We start from the raw sequence: 18,944 nt of genomic DNA, 5'->3' as shown, positions 1-18,944 counted from the left end.
GATGCAGTGGAACTATTCTTTGGACATCGGATCAATGCAAGTCATCCATTCGTTTCTGGACTTTGAGGAGAAAGTGATGTCAAGTAAGAAAATGGATTTTTTGTAGATGACTTCATAAAATCTAGTCCAGCATTTTACCAAATTAGTAATGGACGTCAGCACTCAAAGGTGTGCATTTTGTAATGTTGATAATAAGTAAAGTAACTATCGAGAAAACGAATCAAGATCATACATATTTTGGCCTGCAAGAAATGCAAGGCGCAGGAAACTATTTTAACTTGTTAAACTGAATAAATATGGGGAACCTTGACACTTTCACTAAGGGGACAATTCTTAATTTTAATATTTTGTTTGAACAGAACTCCCACAAGTACCCATCTCAATGGCGACAAAGGTGATGAAAGTGTTCGTCTTGACGGTAGAAGTGGGCGTGGTGGCGTATCCCATTCTTCAGTTCTTCCTGTTGAGACTTCTCCCCTGCATGCCGCCCTACATCCTCTCCATGTTTCCTGGCTGTGTCAAATGTGATCCCACCCTCCTTCACCGCGTGGTCAAATTATGCTTGCACATTTTTGAAGCTTGGATGTCTTTGAACACCATTATTTCAGGAACCACTTGGATGTTCTACGTCCTCTTCGTCGGAATTGTGTGCATCTTGGACTACTTTCGAGTACTGGAAAGGTAATTTATCAGTATACTAAATATGAATTATAGTTCTTTTTGGTATATTATCATTAGACCCAATTCAACATGACACAAAAAAAGGGTCTAATTTTAATGCATAAACCATAATAAATTGTATTTTCCCAGAAATTTGTCATTCCATCAGCTACGGGTTTGCTAAATTCAAGATAGTTTTGTCCAAAATTAAGCCAATACAAAATTTAGAAACCTAAATTTATGTTTCCGATAAATACTTTGGTGAACAACTGTCAGAAGCTTTCAAGCTTAAAAAATTAATGGAGGAGGTCTTCCAGCGTATGCCTTCAGATTTTGAAGAAACTAGTGTCAATCTAGCACAAGCTTAATTAATACAAAATTTTCAAAATACATTACCTGCCAATGCGCAGGTTGGTAGAGATACATATTTGCATCCAAAGAGGAGAAAACGCAACGAAAATTAGGAAAGTATACAATTTGTCAACACTATTATGCGTTTTTACTATTTGAATGCAAATATCTCTGCCAGACCTGCAGTCTGACAGTCTGTCAATGACAGATAGATTTTATATTAATTAAATTTGTGATCGCTGGCATTCGCTGGACACCAGTTTGATCACAATCAGGGAGTGTACGCTGGGAGACCTCCATTGTAAATATATACATACATAAGAACCCTAATATATACTAGACAAAATATTGCATTCTCCGAAGAATGTATGCAATTTTTTCTCGTCAGCAAAATTTCCGAAATTGAGAACGACTCCAACAAGGACGACTGTATCCACTTGTACCGCTGCATTCAAATCTTGGAAAAGTCCTTCAACGCCTTCCTGATGCCAAGGATCGTGCCAGCCACCATGTTTTGCGTCCCGGCCATTGAAATACTCGCGTTCTACGTCTGCATCTCGTTCCATGCTGATATCTCCATGCCGGCCTTTCTGATCTTTCCCGTAATGGCGGTGTGTGCAGGGATGAACAATATTCTCGTCATCACGTTGGCGTCCAGAGTGAACGTGGCGTCGCAAAAGATGAAGATCGCGGTGCAAAAGAGAACAGTGGGCAGATGCAGAAGGGCACTGGCAAAGAGACAAATTCGTGCCTGTAACGTCCTCAAGATAAAGTTCGGATCAAACTTTATCGATGAAGGGACGCCATTGGTTATGCAAAATTTTTGCATTAATCAAACCATGTCGTTGGCATTGGTCAAGAGGAGAAAGGTTATTTCATAGGAGATGTAAAATATGTAGATTGCTAGAATTTTACTGTAAAAAACATTTGCATAAATAGGTGTAGTTATATGTACATTCCGATTAATAGGCGAGTTTGTTAAAATAAATTAAGTACGACATTTGGCACTCAGGATTAGCTTGATTGGTTTAGAAAGAAATCGATTTAACGTAATCGTAATACGTATTTTGATAAGTTAATTAAACTGTTTAATTGAAAGCTGTAATCGAAGTGGTCAAGCGGTAAGTGGAGGAATTTAATTAGGTTGCAAAAGTCAGTATGCTTATAAGAATTCCACCGTATGCATAATCAAAGTAGTTATAACGGGTAGAAAGCAAGGACAATTGCAAAAAATCGAAGTATGCAAAAGTTATCTCCTCAAATATTTAAGTCGAATTGTCTAGCCTAAAGTATTTATTAACCAATTATGTTAAATAAAATGCATTTGTAATAAACCGTTACAACGCATGTAACCAAGGGGTGAAAGGAGTGTCATACGTCAATGTGAATATCAAATTGTTCGAAAATTTGTTAAGATTGACACTTCTGACGTGTTTTCGACTTTTGTGTCTTATTTGTGTCAAATTTAACAGTTGATAACCCTTATGTGACCTTTATATGACCTCTGAGGTCAAAATGGAGGTCACCATTGAATTCGGGGTTAAATTTCAGTTGAAATTGAAATAGATATGTCCTATGACCTTTACATGACCTCTGAGGTCAAAATGGAGGTCACCATTGAATTTGACATTGAAAAATAGTTAAAAATGACGTGTCACATGTCAAAACTGACAAGTGACACTTTTTCGTCACTTTTCGTCACCGTGACGACGTCTTCGTCACAGGTGACGTCCAATCGCAAAATGACCTGAATTTTCGAATTCCTCGTTGAAAATTAGTTAAAAATGATGTGTCACATGTCAAAACTGACACGTGACACTTTTTCGTCACTTTTCGTCACTGTGACGACGTCATCGTCACAGGTGACGATGTCACAGTGACCATCTTCGAACTCGTCCTGTCCATTGACGTTAGGAGTTTAGCCCGAGAAACCGACTTTGGAACCTACCTAACATTTACGCGAATCCATGATTGTGAGTAATGTGTTCGTATGTATGCATAATTTAACAACTCACATCGCAACGGTAACGAGTGACGAGTGAGGAGTAATGCGGTAGTCAATCTAGATAGAAATAAATATTATCATTGCAAAAATAAATTCTTTGGGTCAGATAATTCAAATAATTGATCTTCTATTAATGTTAATAATATTTGTTGAGCATACAACGCCATATATCTTGTGGCTTGGATGCCAGTGTCGGTCGAATACAAGAAAATTCAACTTCATGAGTTTACACACACTTAAAAATCATGGCACTTTCTCGGTATGAAGTACAGATATTCTATTTATACCTATGCTATCAAGTGAACCTTAATTATTGTCACCTCGATTTCCGCCTCGGTGTCCCACCTGGAGCCAGAAAACATGCGGTGCAAATTATCTTTTCGCGAAATATTTGGCCTTAGTTTTCCCAAACTTGTGATTTTACCAATGCTTTTTACATAGTTGATAGGTTTCGGAATGATAAAATAAACTTTATAAATTATGTATATATTTATCTAAACGTCCGCAATTTAAAGCTGATCACCATATGCAAATAGGTAGTGCTAAATTTTCCAATTGCTTTGTCAATTACGAGAATCCTCAAAACGTCATTAACTTGATTTGCAAAATTTAAAAGTATTTACTATACTTTTCTGACAGTCTTTGACCTACTGTAAACAAATTCGTTAAACGGAAATTTTTTATTATTGCAAAAAAATAGGCGAAAAATTTCAAAAATATTTCACGATTGTTCATGAAATCAAGATCTAACGACCACGCTACTCTACATACATACTATCCTCTTAGTAAGAGGCTCTTACTTAGGCGTGTCACCTCATTTGCATACATCTCAATAGCCCATTTTCGGCGATACGGGCTTTCCATGTTGAGTAAACTCTATGACTCTCACGAATGCGTTAAAATATGCTTTGCTATATTAATTTTTGCAATTGTGTCAATAGATTTTGGAAATTTGTATCGGATTGTATTTACGAAATTTGTATTATGTACCTCGCGATAAAGTATGAAAAAGATAATAAAATAATTCACGAACTTGTAAACATAATCCATATTTGCTAAGAAATTGTTCAGATTGCATTCGATTTTGACAATGGAACAATTAACCATTCCTAATCATCAATGTATTTACATACGTATGAACTTCCGCGTGTATTGAGAACAGTTCACTAAATTGAATACATAGTTCTTTAGTTCTTGGGGCTGATCGTAAATTACATAGGTAATGCATGCACTCTGGTCAAGAAACGGGATTTTTACGGCGAAATGATATCATGATATTTTATAATTATCATGGGTATGAAAAATAACACGTTAAATTGTCAAATTATTTAACATGCAGTTTACTATGATGTAACCTGTAATAATCAAGTAGGACTAGTAATTAATTAAAACGAACTGATTACAATTTTCAAACAAACAGTATGCATATACCCTTGAAGAGGCGCAGAATTTACTGCCACTTAGAGGCAGTAAATGCACGTTATCTATCTATCTCTGATAAATTAACAAGGAAAAGGTACATATACAAGTTCGTAAATTTCGTGTTACCCAATTTACGGACAGCCCCTTGAGAACACTAACAAATTAAGCATTGTCTGACACGGCTAGTTGAAAATAATAATATATTAAATATTTGCAGCCACCCCTAATGTCATCAGTCCATCAGTAACCTTGGCAAGGAAAAGACACGTAAAAAATTAGTAGCATTGACATCGGTTTGAGTCACAACGAGCCATGACGTCCTTCGCAGTAGGGGCAGCCTTACTGTTTTTCGTCTCCTTCCTCGTGGACAAATCATCCCCTGATTGTGTGTGTCCCCCAGCTGCGAAAGTCTCCGTCGACGTAAGTTAATCCTTCAAACAATGAACTTGATATTACAGACGGTCACGGACGATCAGTGGCCGCGGAAGCGTGAGGACAGAGGACAATGTCCCCATGGTTATTCGATGTCCTCATGATCTGTCCATGTTACATAAACCCCTCCCCCACTTGTCCTACAATGTTATTTTCCCCATATGTCCCCACAAGTCCCGCGGCCACTGCGTACGATGCAGTACTGTGCCCTTACATAATTAATTAGGCGTGTCACCTCATTTGCATAAATCTCGCACTATTCCCATTTTCAACAAGCTTTCCATATTGAATAAATTATATGTCTCTCGCGAATGCGTCGACATATGCAAATGAGGTGACTAGAACAAATAATTCCACAGTATGTAATTCATTACACATATCGTATTGCATGTCTTTAGGACTATGGGGGCAAGGAACTTCATTTTTGTAAATTGGAAGGAGACGATTGCAAGAAAACTCTCTTCAAATGCTCTGGACCCGACCAACCAGCCGTTCGAGTTCAGGATTGCAAGAAGTGCCAAACCGTGTATAGCAGTGATGGACCCTTCAAGATTAAATGTGAAAACGAAACTGAGTTCCATGTATCGAAGAAGTTCTAATAAATTTTGAGGTCTGTCTCAATTTATGCTTTCAATTAATAAATATTGAATTAAATATGAATTTTAGTATTCAAACTTACATACTCTTCTCAATTTTGTCATGAGTATAATCCTACACTCTTAACCCAATAATTAGCTAAACCCCTTTAATGTAAACCAAATTAAACCCGAGTAAAACCCAGTTGACATTGTAAACCATGGGCTTTATTCATTAAACCCCAACCCTGGGTTCGGAATACCCTGCATATTCATAAGTAGTTGCCGTTAAGTATGTACATACCTATATAAGAATGCAACAGTCACCTCTTAAATGAAATAAATTTACATAATCTGCAACAATTCAATATATCTATTTATGAAAATAAAAAATGTAAAGGCTCATAAACATGTATTTATTTTCCTTAAAGGGGTAACACTACTTTTTTTATTAACTACGTACGCATATGTTTATGCCAATTATAAAAATAAAATTCATTCAAAATCTCCACAACAAACTGCTCAAAGCAAAATCTGTGACAACGCAATCATTCCAAGAATGGTAAAGAATGACGTGACGCTCGCCCCGTTGCCCTGGTTACACCGACCCCACCCGCAGTAGTGGCCTTTGATGATGTGTCCATTGGCAAATGTGACATCCTCATTAGCTCCAAAGGTCTTGTTCATCGTTCCTTCCACCAGGGCACACCCCTTCCTCGTAGTTCCCGTCTCGGTGGTGTGGAACTTTCCGCACTCGATGAAATTGGGCCCGTTTCTCACGTGGTCAATGAACTTGGAGCGGTCCACCTGTCCCACGGTGTCGAAGGGAGTGATGACGCTGGTGTGGGGGGTGACGATGTTGTCGCATTGGACGAGCAGGTTGGGGGGGAGGATTCCTCCGCCCGAGCAGAATGGATGGTACGGCAACACAGGGGCATGGCCGGGGTGGGGGGTGGGGTCCGAGCTGCATTGGTAGCACATCAAGGGGGGCTTCATTGGGTCGATGTCCCCGTCTGAAATTTTGAAACAGAATTGAAAATTAATTTGATTTATGTATATACCCAACGTTTTAAGATAATTATGTCAAAAGATTCAAATTAAAAGTAGTTTTTAATCTGAAATTTTGAAATGTATAAAATAGAAAATGAATTTATAACCATGATTTAAGTATATATAATCTTAAAGATTTTGTATTGAATCGTTAAATCGAAAGAGTTTAATTCAGAAATAGTTTCAAAATCTTGTACACATTTTTGAAAAAATTGTATTTATTTCTTACCCGTTTTGGCAGGGGACGAGGCCACTGGGGTGAGCAAAGAAGTCACGACGATACAGACGAGGAAGACGGCAGTTTCAGGCATTTTTGTGAAGATGAAGTTCAAATTTTATGTATTTAAACTTTTTCGGATTTAGAATAGGTTTTAAGCTATTTGAGGGAATTGTGTGTTTTTAAGAAAATTGTGTGTTTTTGAGAAAATTGTGTTTTTATTGTGGTTAAAGCGATGGGGAAATTGAGAATATGTAGGTAGGACAGTTTGGCATCAGCTCTTGTTGGGCTGAGGACTTGAAATGAATCTGGACAAGTACATAAACTGGAAATTTAACTAACTGGAAATGTACGTGATTCTCGTTCTCTACATACTGAAGTACATATGTAGATACATAAATATGCCCCTTAAACCCAGATAAGAGATCCGATCCCTCGTTCGGATGAGTCACAAACATTAGTCACCCACGGATAAGATGAATATTTGTAGATTTCTCGTGATGGATTTCTCGTAAAATGAGAATGAGACATGCTTTCTGATATTTGATCTGGAAGATTTACATGGGATTAATTTCGTAGAAGTTTTGGGGTGCTAATTTTAGTTAAGGCTACAAATTATGTTTATGGACGCAGAAAAGTATTTAGATACCTAGAGACCCTACATAAAGAATGTGATGGATTTTCAGAAAATTTTGACTCCAACTAATTTCTTCAACATTGTGTTCTATGCTAAAATTTACATGAGATAGATTGTTGCCCTTCAGATGAACAATTGATCTCATTTTTTATGCGTGGTCCGATTTGTTTACAATACTTTAATGGATACAAACTGTCAATATTCATACGTATGTAGATATTCGTATTCATAGATTTGATTACTTAGATATTCTTAACTTGAAATGAGGAGTATCGCATTTAAAAATATACAGATGAAGCCGCCTTTACGTTAGAATTGATGTACGTATGCATGTGCATGCATATGTCATATGTGAGTGCACACCAATTGGCAACTAAAAAGTTTCTAGACCAATTTTGGTCAACGTTTCTATGGCATGTTTGACCAACCGTTTGGTATTAGAATATTAATTTCTAAGAATCTTGAAACAGTGTCATGCCCTTAGTGCATGCATCACATTTACTTTTGATTGGGCAAAATCCTGAAATATTTGACAACACTTTATAAGACTTCAATATAGTATTATTTATATGCATATTAGTTGCGGACATGAAGTGTGAACATGAGTTTCGAAGTTTAGATAAACATGTAAGTGTTGTGTATGTACATATAGGTATATTTAAGCTCTGTACATACATACATACATATTTTAGAAGTACGTGCTTCCTCTAGTTTATGAGGAAAAGTAATTTTGTTTACACAGGATTAATGTGAAAATCCTTCATGCAACACGTGGATCAATAATGGATCGTGTCTAATATTTACATACAAAGCGATGACTCGGCAGCTCAAAAGCCTAGCTACATATTTGTTTAGTTACATAGGATTTATAAATAAAAATATTGTATACTAACTTGGGATTCCCAAGTTGGGAAACAGGAGTTTATTTGAGAGCGTGTTGCATACATAACTTGAGCAAATTTGAAATAAACCGTCGCAAACGCGCATACGGAAGTAGCTTCAGACGTACTTCACCCCAAACGGTCCCACCACAACTCGGGAACACTTAATTTCACTCTATTTCACCTATAGATTAATTTTTTGTAAAAATCTCATTGTGCCCCGACCACACCCCCTGGCGACGAGGGGGTGTGGAACAACTCGGGAACACTTAATTTCACTCTATTTCATCTATAGATTAATTTTTTATAAAAATCTCATTTTGCCCCAACCACACCCCTGGCGCCTAGGGGGTGTGGCACAACTCCGGAACACATAATTTTACTCTATTTCACCTATAGATTAAATTGCACTTAAAATCTCATTTTGCCCCAACCACACCCGCTGGCGCCGAAGGGGTGCGGCAAAATCGGGGAAACACTCAATTTCACTTAATTTCACTTAATTTCATTTAATTTCACTCAATTTCACTTAATTTTACCCATAGAATAAATTGCACTAAAAATCTCATTTTGCCCCAACCACACCCCCTGGGGCCGAGGGGGTGTGGCACAATCGGGGAAGCACTTAATTTCACTTAATTTCACTTAATTTCATTTAATTTCACTCAATTTCACCTAATTTTACCCATAGATTAAATTGCACTAAAAATCTCATTTTGCCCCAACCACACCCCCTGGCGCCGAGGGGGTGTGGCACAACTCCGGAACACATAATTTTACTCTATTTCACCTATAGATTAAATTGCACTAAAAATCTCATTTTGCCCCGACCACACCCCCTGTCGCCAAAGGGGGTGTGGTCCGGTTGCCCCCAAAAGTTGATAGGATCCTCCCCCTGGGGTCCTATGTATGATGGCGAAAACCGATTTCGATTATCTCGATCCGTTCTCCTGATATCCTGCTGACAGACAGACGGACAGACAGACAGACAGACGGACAGACAGACGGACAAAGTCTTCACATAAAGTAGCTGAAGCTACTTAATAAATACAAAGATATGGAAATACAGTTGCATGTTTACATATGTACTAAATAAATTGCAGAGCTGGAGAAAATGCTATTTTAAGATAGAAAATAGTATTTGTATTTTGTATTTCAAATACATTTGCAACAAAACTCGAAATATACAGGAAAATACATATGTATATGTATGAAAAATCCTCAAAATATGTATGCAAATATGTAATATGTACGAAAACCTTAAAATATTGAAAACTATGTTTGAATTTTTGCGATCGTGCTTACGATTAGATTGCTTGGTTGTCACTTTGTCAGTATACGAAATTTTAGTACGATCTAATTTGATGTGAAAAAGTTATAAATACATACATATCCGCCCTCTGGTATTTATACACTTGTGTATTTATTTAAAGCAAAACGTTTCATCTTTATTTTCCACTTCTACCGGGAGCGTGGACGTGGACATTTATATGTAAACGTCAGTATGTATGCACATATTTACTTGTCTGCCTACCGACCCCCAAAATGTTGCTGATTACCTGCTTATCTTTGCAAATATGCTCATCCATTCCATCAAAAATTCATGACAACTTTCCATTGAATTTGTAAGATATTTATGTAGCTTATTTTTCATTGAAACGAAACAAGTGTATGCGTGCACCACCACCACCACCGACCGATGCATAGAAAAAGGCTTATTAGTCCACCACCACCACTTTTTGGGCAGATACTTTCCAGCCAAATTGGAATCAACGACTCGAACTTGAAAAGTCGTCTGTCTCTTCTTTCTTCAGCTGTTGAGACTTTTTGCCAAAAATTATCGAGTCGTTGTTAGTTAATTAATTAGCAATTCGCAATGTGCTCAAATACTTGTGAATTTTCACGATAAAGTTATATCTAGTTTCAGTCTCTGTGATAATACTCGAGTTCAAATGGCCGGTAATATTCCATCCACGACGTCGACGACAACGACGACAACGACGGCAACGACGACGACAAGTGGGAACCAGACTGTGACACACTTTACCTTATCCAGTGGACCGACAACGTTGCCACCTACATATCAGCCGCTTTATGCGGGTGTGGTAAGTTAAGGTTATCATAATATATTGAGATAAGAAAATTTAGTAATACTTAATCATGCGAAGAGGAGGGAAATTCCCTCAGGGAATTGCACGTTCTAAATTACAAATTGCTACTTTTCTTGCTCCACTTTTATTTTACTGGTTGGCACATAATTGATAACTGTTTTAATTTATTTTGAAAGATACGGATTACCGGTCGCATTCCGAACCCTGGTGGTGCTTCCTCTTCTGGTAGTTCGACCCAGACAACAAGTAGTAATGGCAATCCAATAGGAATAGGAAATTACCGACTGGCCAATGCCAACCATTTGCCAAATTATACTATTGTTCAAGAGCAGGGGGTGATGGTCAGTATAAAAAAAAGCATTAAAAATCATATTTAAATTATAAATGTGCTCATACATAACCATAAATTAATTTTCTGCTCACAGAGAGTCAAATTTCATACCGGTCCAAACGGTTCCCTGAACTTTGCCTTTGCTCCAAATCTCCAGCAGGCCGGAGGGCCGATATACACCCAAGCTCAGACCGTCCCTACCACAACCTCTTCAACTTCGACAGTCCCGACCATGATCCCCGCTGGTAACCTTGTATACAATCTCAGTGGGACGCTGACAACTTCAAGGACCCCGATAATTTCAGGCTCGCCCCAACCGGGACAAAGTGGTAGAAATTTGCCATCAAACTTGAACGACCCATCACGAGGCCAACATCAACAAAACAACAACCAGCCTGCCCAACAAGTCCCGCAAGCAGGCGTGTTACCAGCGTCGGCGATAAGGAGAAGGAATAACGCAGTGGCAGCATCAGGTCGACCCACGACTGCCTCAGTTCGACATATCCCATACTCATCTACATCCACATCGACGCCGGCGGCGACATGGGTTAACTCACTCATTGCAAGTGGTGCTGTAGGTGCAACTGGCGCTGTGGCTACTGCGACAACATCACCATCACCACGTGTGGTGCTTCCAATGCCTCGTCTTTTCCCACCACCCCCACCGCCGACCGCGTCACCGAGCACTCCGCCAAACTGGGCGGCCAATCATAATACAACACTGACTTGTCTTTCACCCTTCAAACTATTCCCTGTCAACGAGAACACTGCAGAGTACAAAGTTTTAGCGGATTTACTCCACCCCGTGAAAATTCTGGGGGTGGAGCAAGTCGTGAATCCGGATTTATGGGAAAGATTCGTCGCCGCGAGAAAGGACATGCTAAGAACGAAAAGTGACGATCTTTTGCTGCTCAAGGGCCTTGGTCTGGATGAAACGCAAGTCGTGAGAAGTGCTCAAATGTCATTTAATCATGATAAGGACGACGCTGTTGCTGATTCGCGATACACAGACAATATGGCGCTACTCTTCCATTGTAATTTAAGTTAACAGTAATTATAATTTAGTACATGGTTCAATATTTAATTTAGTTACTCGTTTAGGCACTAGAAACGCGGGGGGTATTGACGCCATATTGACACAAGGATTGGACGAGCGAGTCAGCAATCAGAACCCGGGATTGTTAGGAAGGGGAATTTATTTTGCGGATAATCCACAAAAATCGGTTAATTACGACGGCGGGTCGAACGTCATATTAGTCTTTGCGGTGCTTTTGGGGGATTGTTTGTCAATGGATCAATCTCAAAATAAGAGGTTACTGGTGAGGGAGCCGGAGAAAGTAGAGTCGCAAAAGAGGAACTTTAAAGATCAGTTCTTTGATTCGATAGTCGCAAGGCCGGGAACGGATAACGAATATGTTATCTACAATAGGTGAGTGATTTTTAATCTATTTTTGGAGAAAGTGCATGCAAGATTAAACAAAGTTGAAAATTGTTGGAAAAAATTGAATTAATTCAAATAGAATTTTGTGTGATTAGAAATTATGAATTTGAACTGGATTGCAGATTCTCAGATTTTTTAAATTCAAATTATTCATATTTTGCTAATGCTATATAATAATGATGGTTAAAATAAATTACTTTTGTATAACTTCACCAATCATGATAAAATAAGTCACGAATAAGGAACTTTTAAATACCCATAGCGCCCTGTTTATACTTTCGCCGTTTGTCTCGTTACTCAATAACATGATTGGGATAGAAGAAATTGCCTATTTTAGCTGTAACTAAAATTTTAAAATTTCCCTCTTTTCAGATATCAGTGCTGTCCCCTCTACAAAGTCAAATACCAACGCGGAGTAATCCTTTCTCCGAACCATAACAACTCCAGCGCCCTAAGCGATCTACCCGCCTTTCGCCAGCATCGCCCTCCAATTGCATGGGCCGCCCCGAGCACTGGAGTGGGACCTGCTTTACCTCCACCCACCTCAAGACAAGGCTGGCCATTCTCAGCTCGCTACATCTTTGCCCAGATGGGTGTCCAACACCAAGAAGAAGATGACTTCGACCTCAACAGCTCCATGGCTGACGGCGTCGTTCCTTGCATTCCCTCACCACCAAGTGAAGACTCTATCGCAGAAAAATTACAAATGCTCGCGAATCTTGGATTCTTTGACATTGACGAAAATCGGAGAACGTTAAAGAAGTTTAACTACAATATGGATCTTTGCGTTAACCATTTGCTTGACCAACCAACTCCAATGATACTGGGAGAACCTCCTATCCCCTTGAAAAAGACTAGCATTCCCATGTTTGACATCGACATGGATGCCGATAGCTCAGCCGACACTTCCGGCCCGTGCACGTCGGCACAAGCGGTACTAAGAGATGCCAAGAAGTCGAACCCTGTCACGACTAACGACACATTGTTGGAGGAGAGTCGACATTGGGCGTTCAATAGGGCATATTTGGCCGATTCTACCCCAGTTGTAAAGCCAACTACCACAAGGAAGACCGTACCATGCGCCACTGTAACTTCGGAGGTTTCGTCTACCACCCCTGAGCGTATGGACTCCTGTCCCATCTGCTATGAAGACATACCCTACAACTCCCCCACGTCATGGGTCGAGTTGAAATGTGCGCACAAGATGTGTACCGCGTGTCACGCCAGGATTAAAATTACTCGGAGAACCATGGCCGGCATTGAATATACTTGTGTTATCTGTCCATTTTGTCAAAATATGACAGGTAGGGTTGGAATTGTTCTTATTTTGATCTCCTGTACACAAAGTTTGTTTTGTTTTAATCGGAATTATTTGTTTCGTTTCGTATTTTTTGTTTTGTTCATTGTTCTGTTTAAATAAGAAAACATGTAGATAATGCCAACTATAATTACAGGCATCAGAATTGGCGACTGTCCAGATGGGACCATGACCGTGACGACGTCTGCCGGTCGATGTGAAGGGTACGAGCAGGTGGATGCAATGATGATCGACTATCGCGTGTCAGACCCACGTCACCCGCGCTTGCATAGAGTAGCGTACTTGCCAGACACTCCCGAAGGACGGGAGATCATGGCTCTGCTCAGGGAGGCGTGGGATCGGAGATTAATCTTCACCGTTGGCACGAGCAACACTACTGGACAACAGAACGTCTTGGTTTGGAATATTCATCACAAGACGTCCGCTCGTGGAGGGCCGCAAACATACGGGTATCCAGATCCTGGCTATTTCGAAAGGTATAAATATTATTAAATAATTTGGTATGGAATTATGTTAAAAATGCTTGGTTTAATCAATTTGACAGGGTAAAGGCTGAGTTGAAGGCGTTCGGGATCCAATGAGAAGAGAGACTGATCAGTTGTGAGAGCTTAACTGCAACTGGGCGACAAAAACTAAGCGTGATCTTATAAATCCAAATGGAGAAATGTGTGTGCCATTTTGATTTAAATGGTGTTATTAATTAATCATAGGTGACATAACCTAAAAATATATAATTCTATAATAAGGTATGTATCGAAGATTAGAAATGAATACTGCAGATTTAATACAAATTAATTTATTAAATTATTTATATGATATCATACAACCTGGTGGAATTCGGTGTACTAGTTTATAATTATTTTTGTAACAATAATCTGGCTAATTTCGTGGTAAATATAATTTAGTAAATTGTTTGCTTGTCAGGAAGACATTAATTCCTGCTGGAGAATTTTGTAATACACTATTGAAGAATATTTTTGAAATGAAATTCGAATTGTATGACATAAATAGTAAATGTACTTGTGTAGCATAATTACATAATGACATTTATGTATAAATACTTGATTCGTTGCCAACTTGCGCCAATGTTATGCATAGCTTAACTATGGCGCAAGCTACAAGGAGTGAAGTATATACATAAATGCAGTTAATAGAATTTGTGAGTTTTGACGAGTGTATACAAATGTGCGTATTAAAACTAATTTGTAACTCATTATATTTTTGGTACTCTAACAAATACTGAGATTAATATTCTTATAAATTTGAAATACAGGAAATTTCCAAAAAATATGTGTGTATTTGAATTATTTGTGTTACGTGTGTATGTATATAAATGATAAATGTCCATGATTATTTAAGTTACCATCATTATTCCTAGGCATGAATTTCCGATATTGATCTGCATATGTACATGCATTACATTCCATTTTCGTAAGTTTACAGTTTCTAGTATTCATTTTTGTCCTCTCCCTTTAATACAGCGTCATGATGGACACGGATCGTCCTTAAAAGAACAGAGACAGGTTCCCCACAAATCTGGAAATTTAAAACACAGAAATGTATTGTATATCGTTATTCATACCTGCATAATTTCACCACTTTAAACCTGTCCTACTTTTTGGGGTCCTTGTCGTGTCCCACACGCAATCGGCTGAAGGACTGCACTGCCCTTTCCAGCGACACGGCGTTCCCACCCCTTTCATGCACCTTCTCTCTTTGGAGTTGTACTTATCCGACGCATCCGGGCAGGCACACTTGTCTTCGCGACAAACCAACTCTGAATACACAAAACCACTTAATATTAATTTCTCTAATTATTCTGAACGGAGAAACTTGTCGAAAAAAAATAATTGGCGTATTGACGACAAGGCAACTTTAGCATGACTTGAAAAGTGTCTAATTACATAAATAGTTCAAATTGTTTAGTTTTAAGAAGTTTACGAGATTTAGAAATAAAAATGCTTGAGAACCGTGAAATTTTTGTTTCAAAATTTTCTCAATGAATTGGAATTTCTTTGTTTCGCGAACAATTTGCTAAATTATTTACGATGAGATATATGCGCATACTTAAATAAGAACATTTTATGCAACCCTACTTTCCCCAATTTTTGCAACAATTACTCAACTGACCTGCATGTCGATCACATTTCGCATCCCCAAACTCTCCTCCGCACGGGTGACCATGTGCTAGATCACAACCACCCCACAAGTTGTCCACCCAGCCGCCCGGACATTGACAAATGTTCTCAATTATGGGCACCACCTTTGGCCCAAACACTCCCGAGCGCGAGTAGATCTTCTCAAAAATGTTGCGAATGCACAGGGCGCCAGGCATGCAGATACTTTGTGCCGTACACATCGCGCCAACGACACGGTCACAGCGACCGGTGAGATTATTGTAGACCTCGTACGAGGGGTTGGCGCATTGACAGATGTCATCCGTGCAGAACAAACCGGGTGCGCAGTCCGTCTTGTTGCAGGGTTCGTTAAAGTCGGGCAACAAGGCGTAGTCGAGGTCGTCGGATGGGATTATTTGAGAGGGTGTGACATTGAGTGGTATGTCTCGTTTAAAGGACGCCACGCACGAAATACATAGAACGAGGAGGAATTGAAATTTGAAAGGCATTGTTGAAATTAGTGGGATTATGAAAATTTTTCAGAAATTCAGATATTTTTTCAGGATTTACATATATGTTTGATAACTTTGTCAGTACAAGGTTAAAGTTGGAATGAAGGAATTTATCCTGGTCTAAGGTCTAGTTTAAGATGTGACATGCATGACAGGATGCAAGTCCTTAATGCACGTGGGGAGTTATTTAGCATAATTCATTTTTATCCAGGGTAAATTAAGTTTAATTAATGATCGGTATTTTTAGGGCATGGTCAATTCAACTTGATGAGTTAATGAGCTTATTTATTTGGCGACCTTAGTGCATAGCGAGCGAGTCGGTCAAAGAGATGGTCTTTATTCTTAGAAGTTTTACGAGTTTCGAAGTATGTAGGTTGTGCTAATTCTGGAATTGGAGTATCAACCAAGAGGGATGTAATTTAGTCCCGTTTTTTCAAGTGTTACTTAGAATAATAAATATTTAGATACATAGATATGTACATACCTATGTATATGTATGCATACATAAATGAGAGTAACAAACAGAATTCATTAACTTGATTTAAAAACTACTTAAACTGTGTCCACAGTATTAATTGAAGTGTTATTCAAGCGTGGGCAAGAAGACGACATGATTTGATGGACATGTATAAATCATTGGATTCTTTTGCATTACATTATTTAACGTATTATGTATGTATGTACGTATGTTTGTAGGTATGTAGATAAATATCAGAGTTTCACTACATAGAAAACTGTTGTAGTGTAATCATACACATATCTTTGTTCTCATTCTCAATCGGTTTTGACTTATTATTAAAAAAATTAATTTAGTATGGTTTAGTAAATAAATTAAAATAAATTATAAATTATAAATTATAAATTAAAATTTTAAATATTTGGAAAAGATGCGTTCTTCATTGTTGCGAATACAATTTTGTAAATAAATAGGTATCCGTGCGTGTGCAAATACTTATAGGTATACGAAGAATTTCACCGAAGGATAAATATGATACATATACATACATATGTACATAGGTACATACATACATACATTTACATTTTACATATGTATGAATGAGCTTCTACGGACTTTTTCTTTCCTAAGCATGCATAGATTTCCACCGCATCAATTCTACCACATACGTACCCCATCCAATCCCATACGACACTCCAATCATTGTAAATGTCGAACTGATCCCTGATCCCCACCCGATAAAGCTGTGCTGTTCTTTAAGTCATTCTGCCTCTCCCGACTTTTCTGCTTCCCCAAAGCCATCTGAAGATTATGGCGTCGATACCACTTTTCAAATAGACCAACCTGTCTCACTCTGTTCAGAAAGTTTTCAAACGCCCTGTAATTCCTACGAGCAAACCTCCACCGATGCAACCGTATAAGATACACTTCCTGCAAAACCCTGCATCTCCGTGGGACTAATTGACTCGCCAAAATTGGCGCTTCTATCACGGCCACTTCCACCGCCAATTTCTTCCCGAGATGAGTCCCATTTCGCAGCAATTCTTTCCAATCCTCGCCTTTATCCAGGACGTAAAAGCTGTTCCGAAATCGCCCCCATTGCCCCTGATTTATGAACGGGAACGCAAACTCGGTCCAATTCCGATCCTTGCCATATTTCGATTCGTCATATATAAACGTATAACCGGCGTCGAGCAGTTCGGTTAGCGTGTCAATTTCTATCGATGGTAGCGGCATGACTATCAAACTCGTGACCAAACCCTCGTAAAGCATTGTAATGGCGAACATGCCGTACGCTATGATGACGTGAATTGCTAAAAAGTTACGGGCTGAGATCCCCTGCCTAAACACCATGGTCAACATGTCAAAGATGTCGAAACGAGGTCACACATTTGAAATTTTGTGTGCACCTTGTACACCAAATTCTTGGCGATTGCAGTCAACCGAAGGGTGACGATACCAGACGTGAGAAATAGCACCATTACACCCCACGTGGCGGGTGCAAAGGGTTGCACCCACTTGTGCCACTGTGATCCTCTAAGTTTCACTTCCTCCTGGCAATAAAATGCGCCATAGTTTTCGATATGCATCGTGAAAAATAGGACATCCACGGCGGCAGAAACTTGATCAAATGTGGACTCCCAAATTAGCGATGGGGCGTAATATTTTCTACCCGGTTTTTGCTTCCTCCACCAATCACGATAGCTGTAATACCCGGGAAATCTAAAATCGGTGAAATTGAATTTTTCCGCCAGTAAAGGGACCAGTTCCCGGGCAGCGATGCATTCCGTCTCGTTGTAAGTGGGGCTCGAAGCAAATTGGCATGAACCGAAGGTGATAACTTTGTCGGCGTTGTAGCCGCTAGTTTTTTGGCGGTAATAAGATTCTACCCGCTGGTCTAGATTTATACTGGGGCGATTTGAAAGATGTAATATCGGAGAATTTTTCTCTGTGCAAAAGTAGCAGTAGAAATACAAGTCAGAAATGTGATTATCTTTATAAAAAACGAAATAAATCTGGTTGTCAAACATGTTGCTGGCCCATTTGTTCCGAAATTTGAAATCTCGTAGTTTAAAGATCCCCTCGTTTTCCAGGAAAATAATTATATTGGTTTTATCTTTCCATCCGTACGAATTATGGTAACCAAGGATACCACGGATTTCTTCGTAGAGGTCGGAAACCGTGGGATTGATCAGAATGAGAAGGGTGCATTGCCGATGAGATTTCGTGAAGTGAAACTCGTTATGTTTTTTTCTCCCGGTGACAGAATTAAAGCGAGCGTGATTTTGCGAAATGATGGCAACGAAGTCGGAATTGATTTTTATGGTGGAATTGCTGACGAGATTTGGATATGAGATGGAAATTAGGCACGTGTGGTAGTACGATATGTCAAGGATTAAGGGCCAATTGGAGGAGGGTGGGCGGAAC

At 39.0% G+C, this 18,944-nt stretch overlaps 4 protein-coding genes across 4 annotated transcripts; 2 read left to right on the top strand and 2 right to left on the bottom strand.

Moving 5' to 3' along the window:
* Nucleotides 1-4,614: 4,614 nt before the first annotated feature.
* On the top strand, nucleotides 4,615-5,854 carry LOC118434174. The gene is made up of 2 exons (XM_035847026.1): nucleotides 4,615-4,858; nucleotides 5,269-5,854. Exons 1-2 carry the CDS (start codon nucleotides 4,751-4,753, stop codon nucleotides 5,467-5,469), a joined length of 309 nt encoding a protein of 102 aa, XP_035702919.1. The 5' UTR covers nucleotides 4,615-4,750; the 3' UTR covers nucleotides 5,470-5,854.
* Nucleotides 5,855-5,856: 2 nt separating this feature from the next.
* On the bottom strand, nucleotides 5,857-7,798 carry LOC110848835. The gene is made up of 2 exons (XM_022096202.2): nucleotides 6,725-7,798; nucleotides 5,857-6,458 (listed from the first exon to the last, which is right to left on the bottom strand). The coding sequence occupies exons 1-2, from the start codon at nucleotides 6,804-6,806 to the stop codon at nucleotides 5,968-5,970; spliced, it is 573 nt and encodes a 190-aa protein (XP_021951894.1). The 5' UTR covers nucleotides 6,807-7,798; the 3' UTR covers nucleotides 5,857-5,967.
* A 2,176-nt stretch (nucleotides 7,799-9,974) lies between these two features.
* Nucleotides 9,975-14,719, top strand: LOC110863632. The gene is made up of 7 exons (XM_022112984.2): nucleotides 9,975-10,335; nucleotides 10,518-10,682; nucleotides 10,767-11,706; nucleotides 11,774-12,101; nucleotides 12,486-13,417; nucleotides 13,568-13,907; nucleotides 13,976-14,719. The coding sequence occupies exons 1-7, from the start codon at nucleotides 10,183-10,185 to the stop codon at nucleotides 14,010-14,012; spliced, it is 2,895 nt and encodes a 964-aa protein (XP_021968676.1). The 5' UTR covers nucleotides 9,975-10,182; the 3' UTR covers nucleotides 14,013-14,719.
* Nucleotides 14,348-16,142, bottom strand: LOC118438119. The gene is made up of 3 exons (XM_035857902.1): nucleotides 15,562-16,142; nucleotides 15,047-15,208; nucleotides 14,348-14,967 (listed from the first exon to the last, which is right to left on the bottom strand). The coding sequence occupies exons 1-3, from the start codon at nucleotides 16,055-16,057 to the stop codon at nucleotides 14,915-14,917; spliced, it is 711 nt and encodes a 236-aa protein (XP_035713795.1). The 5' UTR covers nucleotides 16,058-16,142; the 3' UTR covers nucleotides 14,348-14,914.
* Between the last annotated feature and the right edge of the window lie 2,802 nt (nucleotides 16,143-18,944).

This window comes from Folsomia candida, unplaced genomic scaffold (assembly GCF_002217175.1).
Source record: "Folsomia candida strain VU population unplaced genomic scaffold, ASM221717v1 Fcan01_Sc001, whole genome shotgun sequence".
Classification (NCBI taxonomy): domain Eukaryota; kingdom Metazoa; phylum Arthropoda; class Collembola; order Entomobryomorpha; family Isotomidae; genus Folsomia; species Folsomia candida.
Note: the sequence above shows the minus strand (reverse complement) of the source record. Positions and strands in the feature narration are given on the sequence as shown.

Excerpts from the sequence above, each read along its gene's own strand:
- LOC110863632 (XM_022112984.2), top strand. The coding sequence starts at position 10,183 with ATGGCCGGTAATATTCCATCCACGACGTCGACGACAACGACGACAACG. Across the intron at positions 10,683-10,766 it reads TTCAAGAGCAGGGGGTGATG|AGAGTCAAATTTCATACCGG; the intron begins GTCAGTATAAAA and ends TTCTGCTCACAG. Across the intron at positions 13,418-13,567 it reads ATTTTGTCAAAATATGACAG|GCATCAGAATTGGCGACTGT; the intron begins GTAGGGTTGGAA and ends CTATAATTACAG.
- LOC118438119 (XM_035857902.1), bottom strand. The coding sequence starts at position 16,057 with ATGCCTTTCAAATTTCAATTCCTCCTCGTTCTATGTATTTCGTGCGTG. Across the intron at positions 15,209-15,561 it reads GAAATGTGATCGACATGCAG|AGTTGGTTTGTCGCGAAGAC; the intron begins GTCAGTTGAGTA and ends TTGTGTATTCAG. Across the intron at positions 14,968-15,046 it reads CACGACAAGGACCCCAAAAA|ATTTGTGGGGAACCTGTCTC; the intron begins GTAGGACAGGTT and ends TTAAATTTCCAG.
- LOC110848835 (XM_022096202.2), bottom strand. The coding sequence starts at position 6,806 with ATGCCTGAAACTGCCGTCTTCCTCGTCTGTATCGTCGTGACTTCTTTG. Across the intron at positions 6,459-6,724 it reads CTCGTCCCCTGCCAAAACGG|ACGGGGACATCGACCCAATG; the intron begins GTAAGAAATAAA and ends TCAAAATTTCAG.
- LOC118434174 (XM_035847026.1), top strand. The coding sequence starts at position 4,751 with ATGACGTCCTTCGCAGTAGGGGCAGCCTTACTGTTTTTCGTCTCCTTC. Across the intron at positions 4,859-5,268 it reads CTGCGAAAGTCTCCGTCGAC|GACTATGGGGGCAAGGAACT; the intron begins GTAAGTTAATCC and ends GCATGTCTTTAG.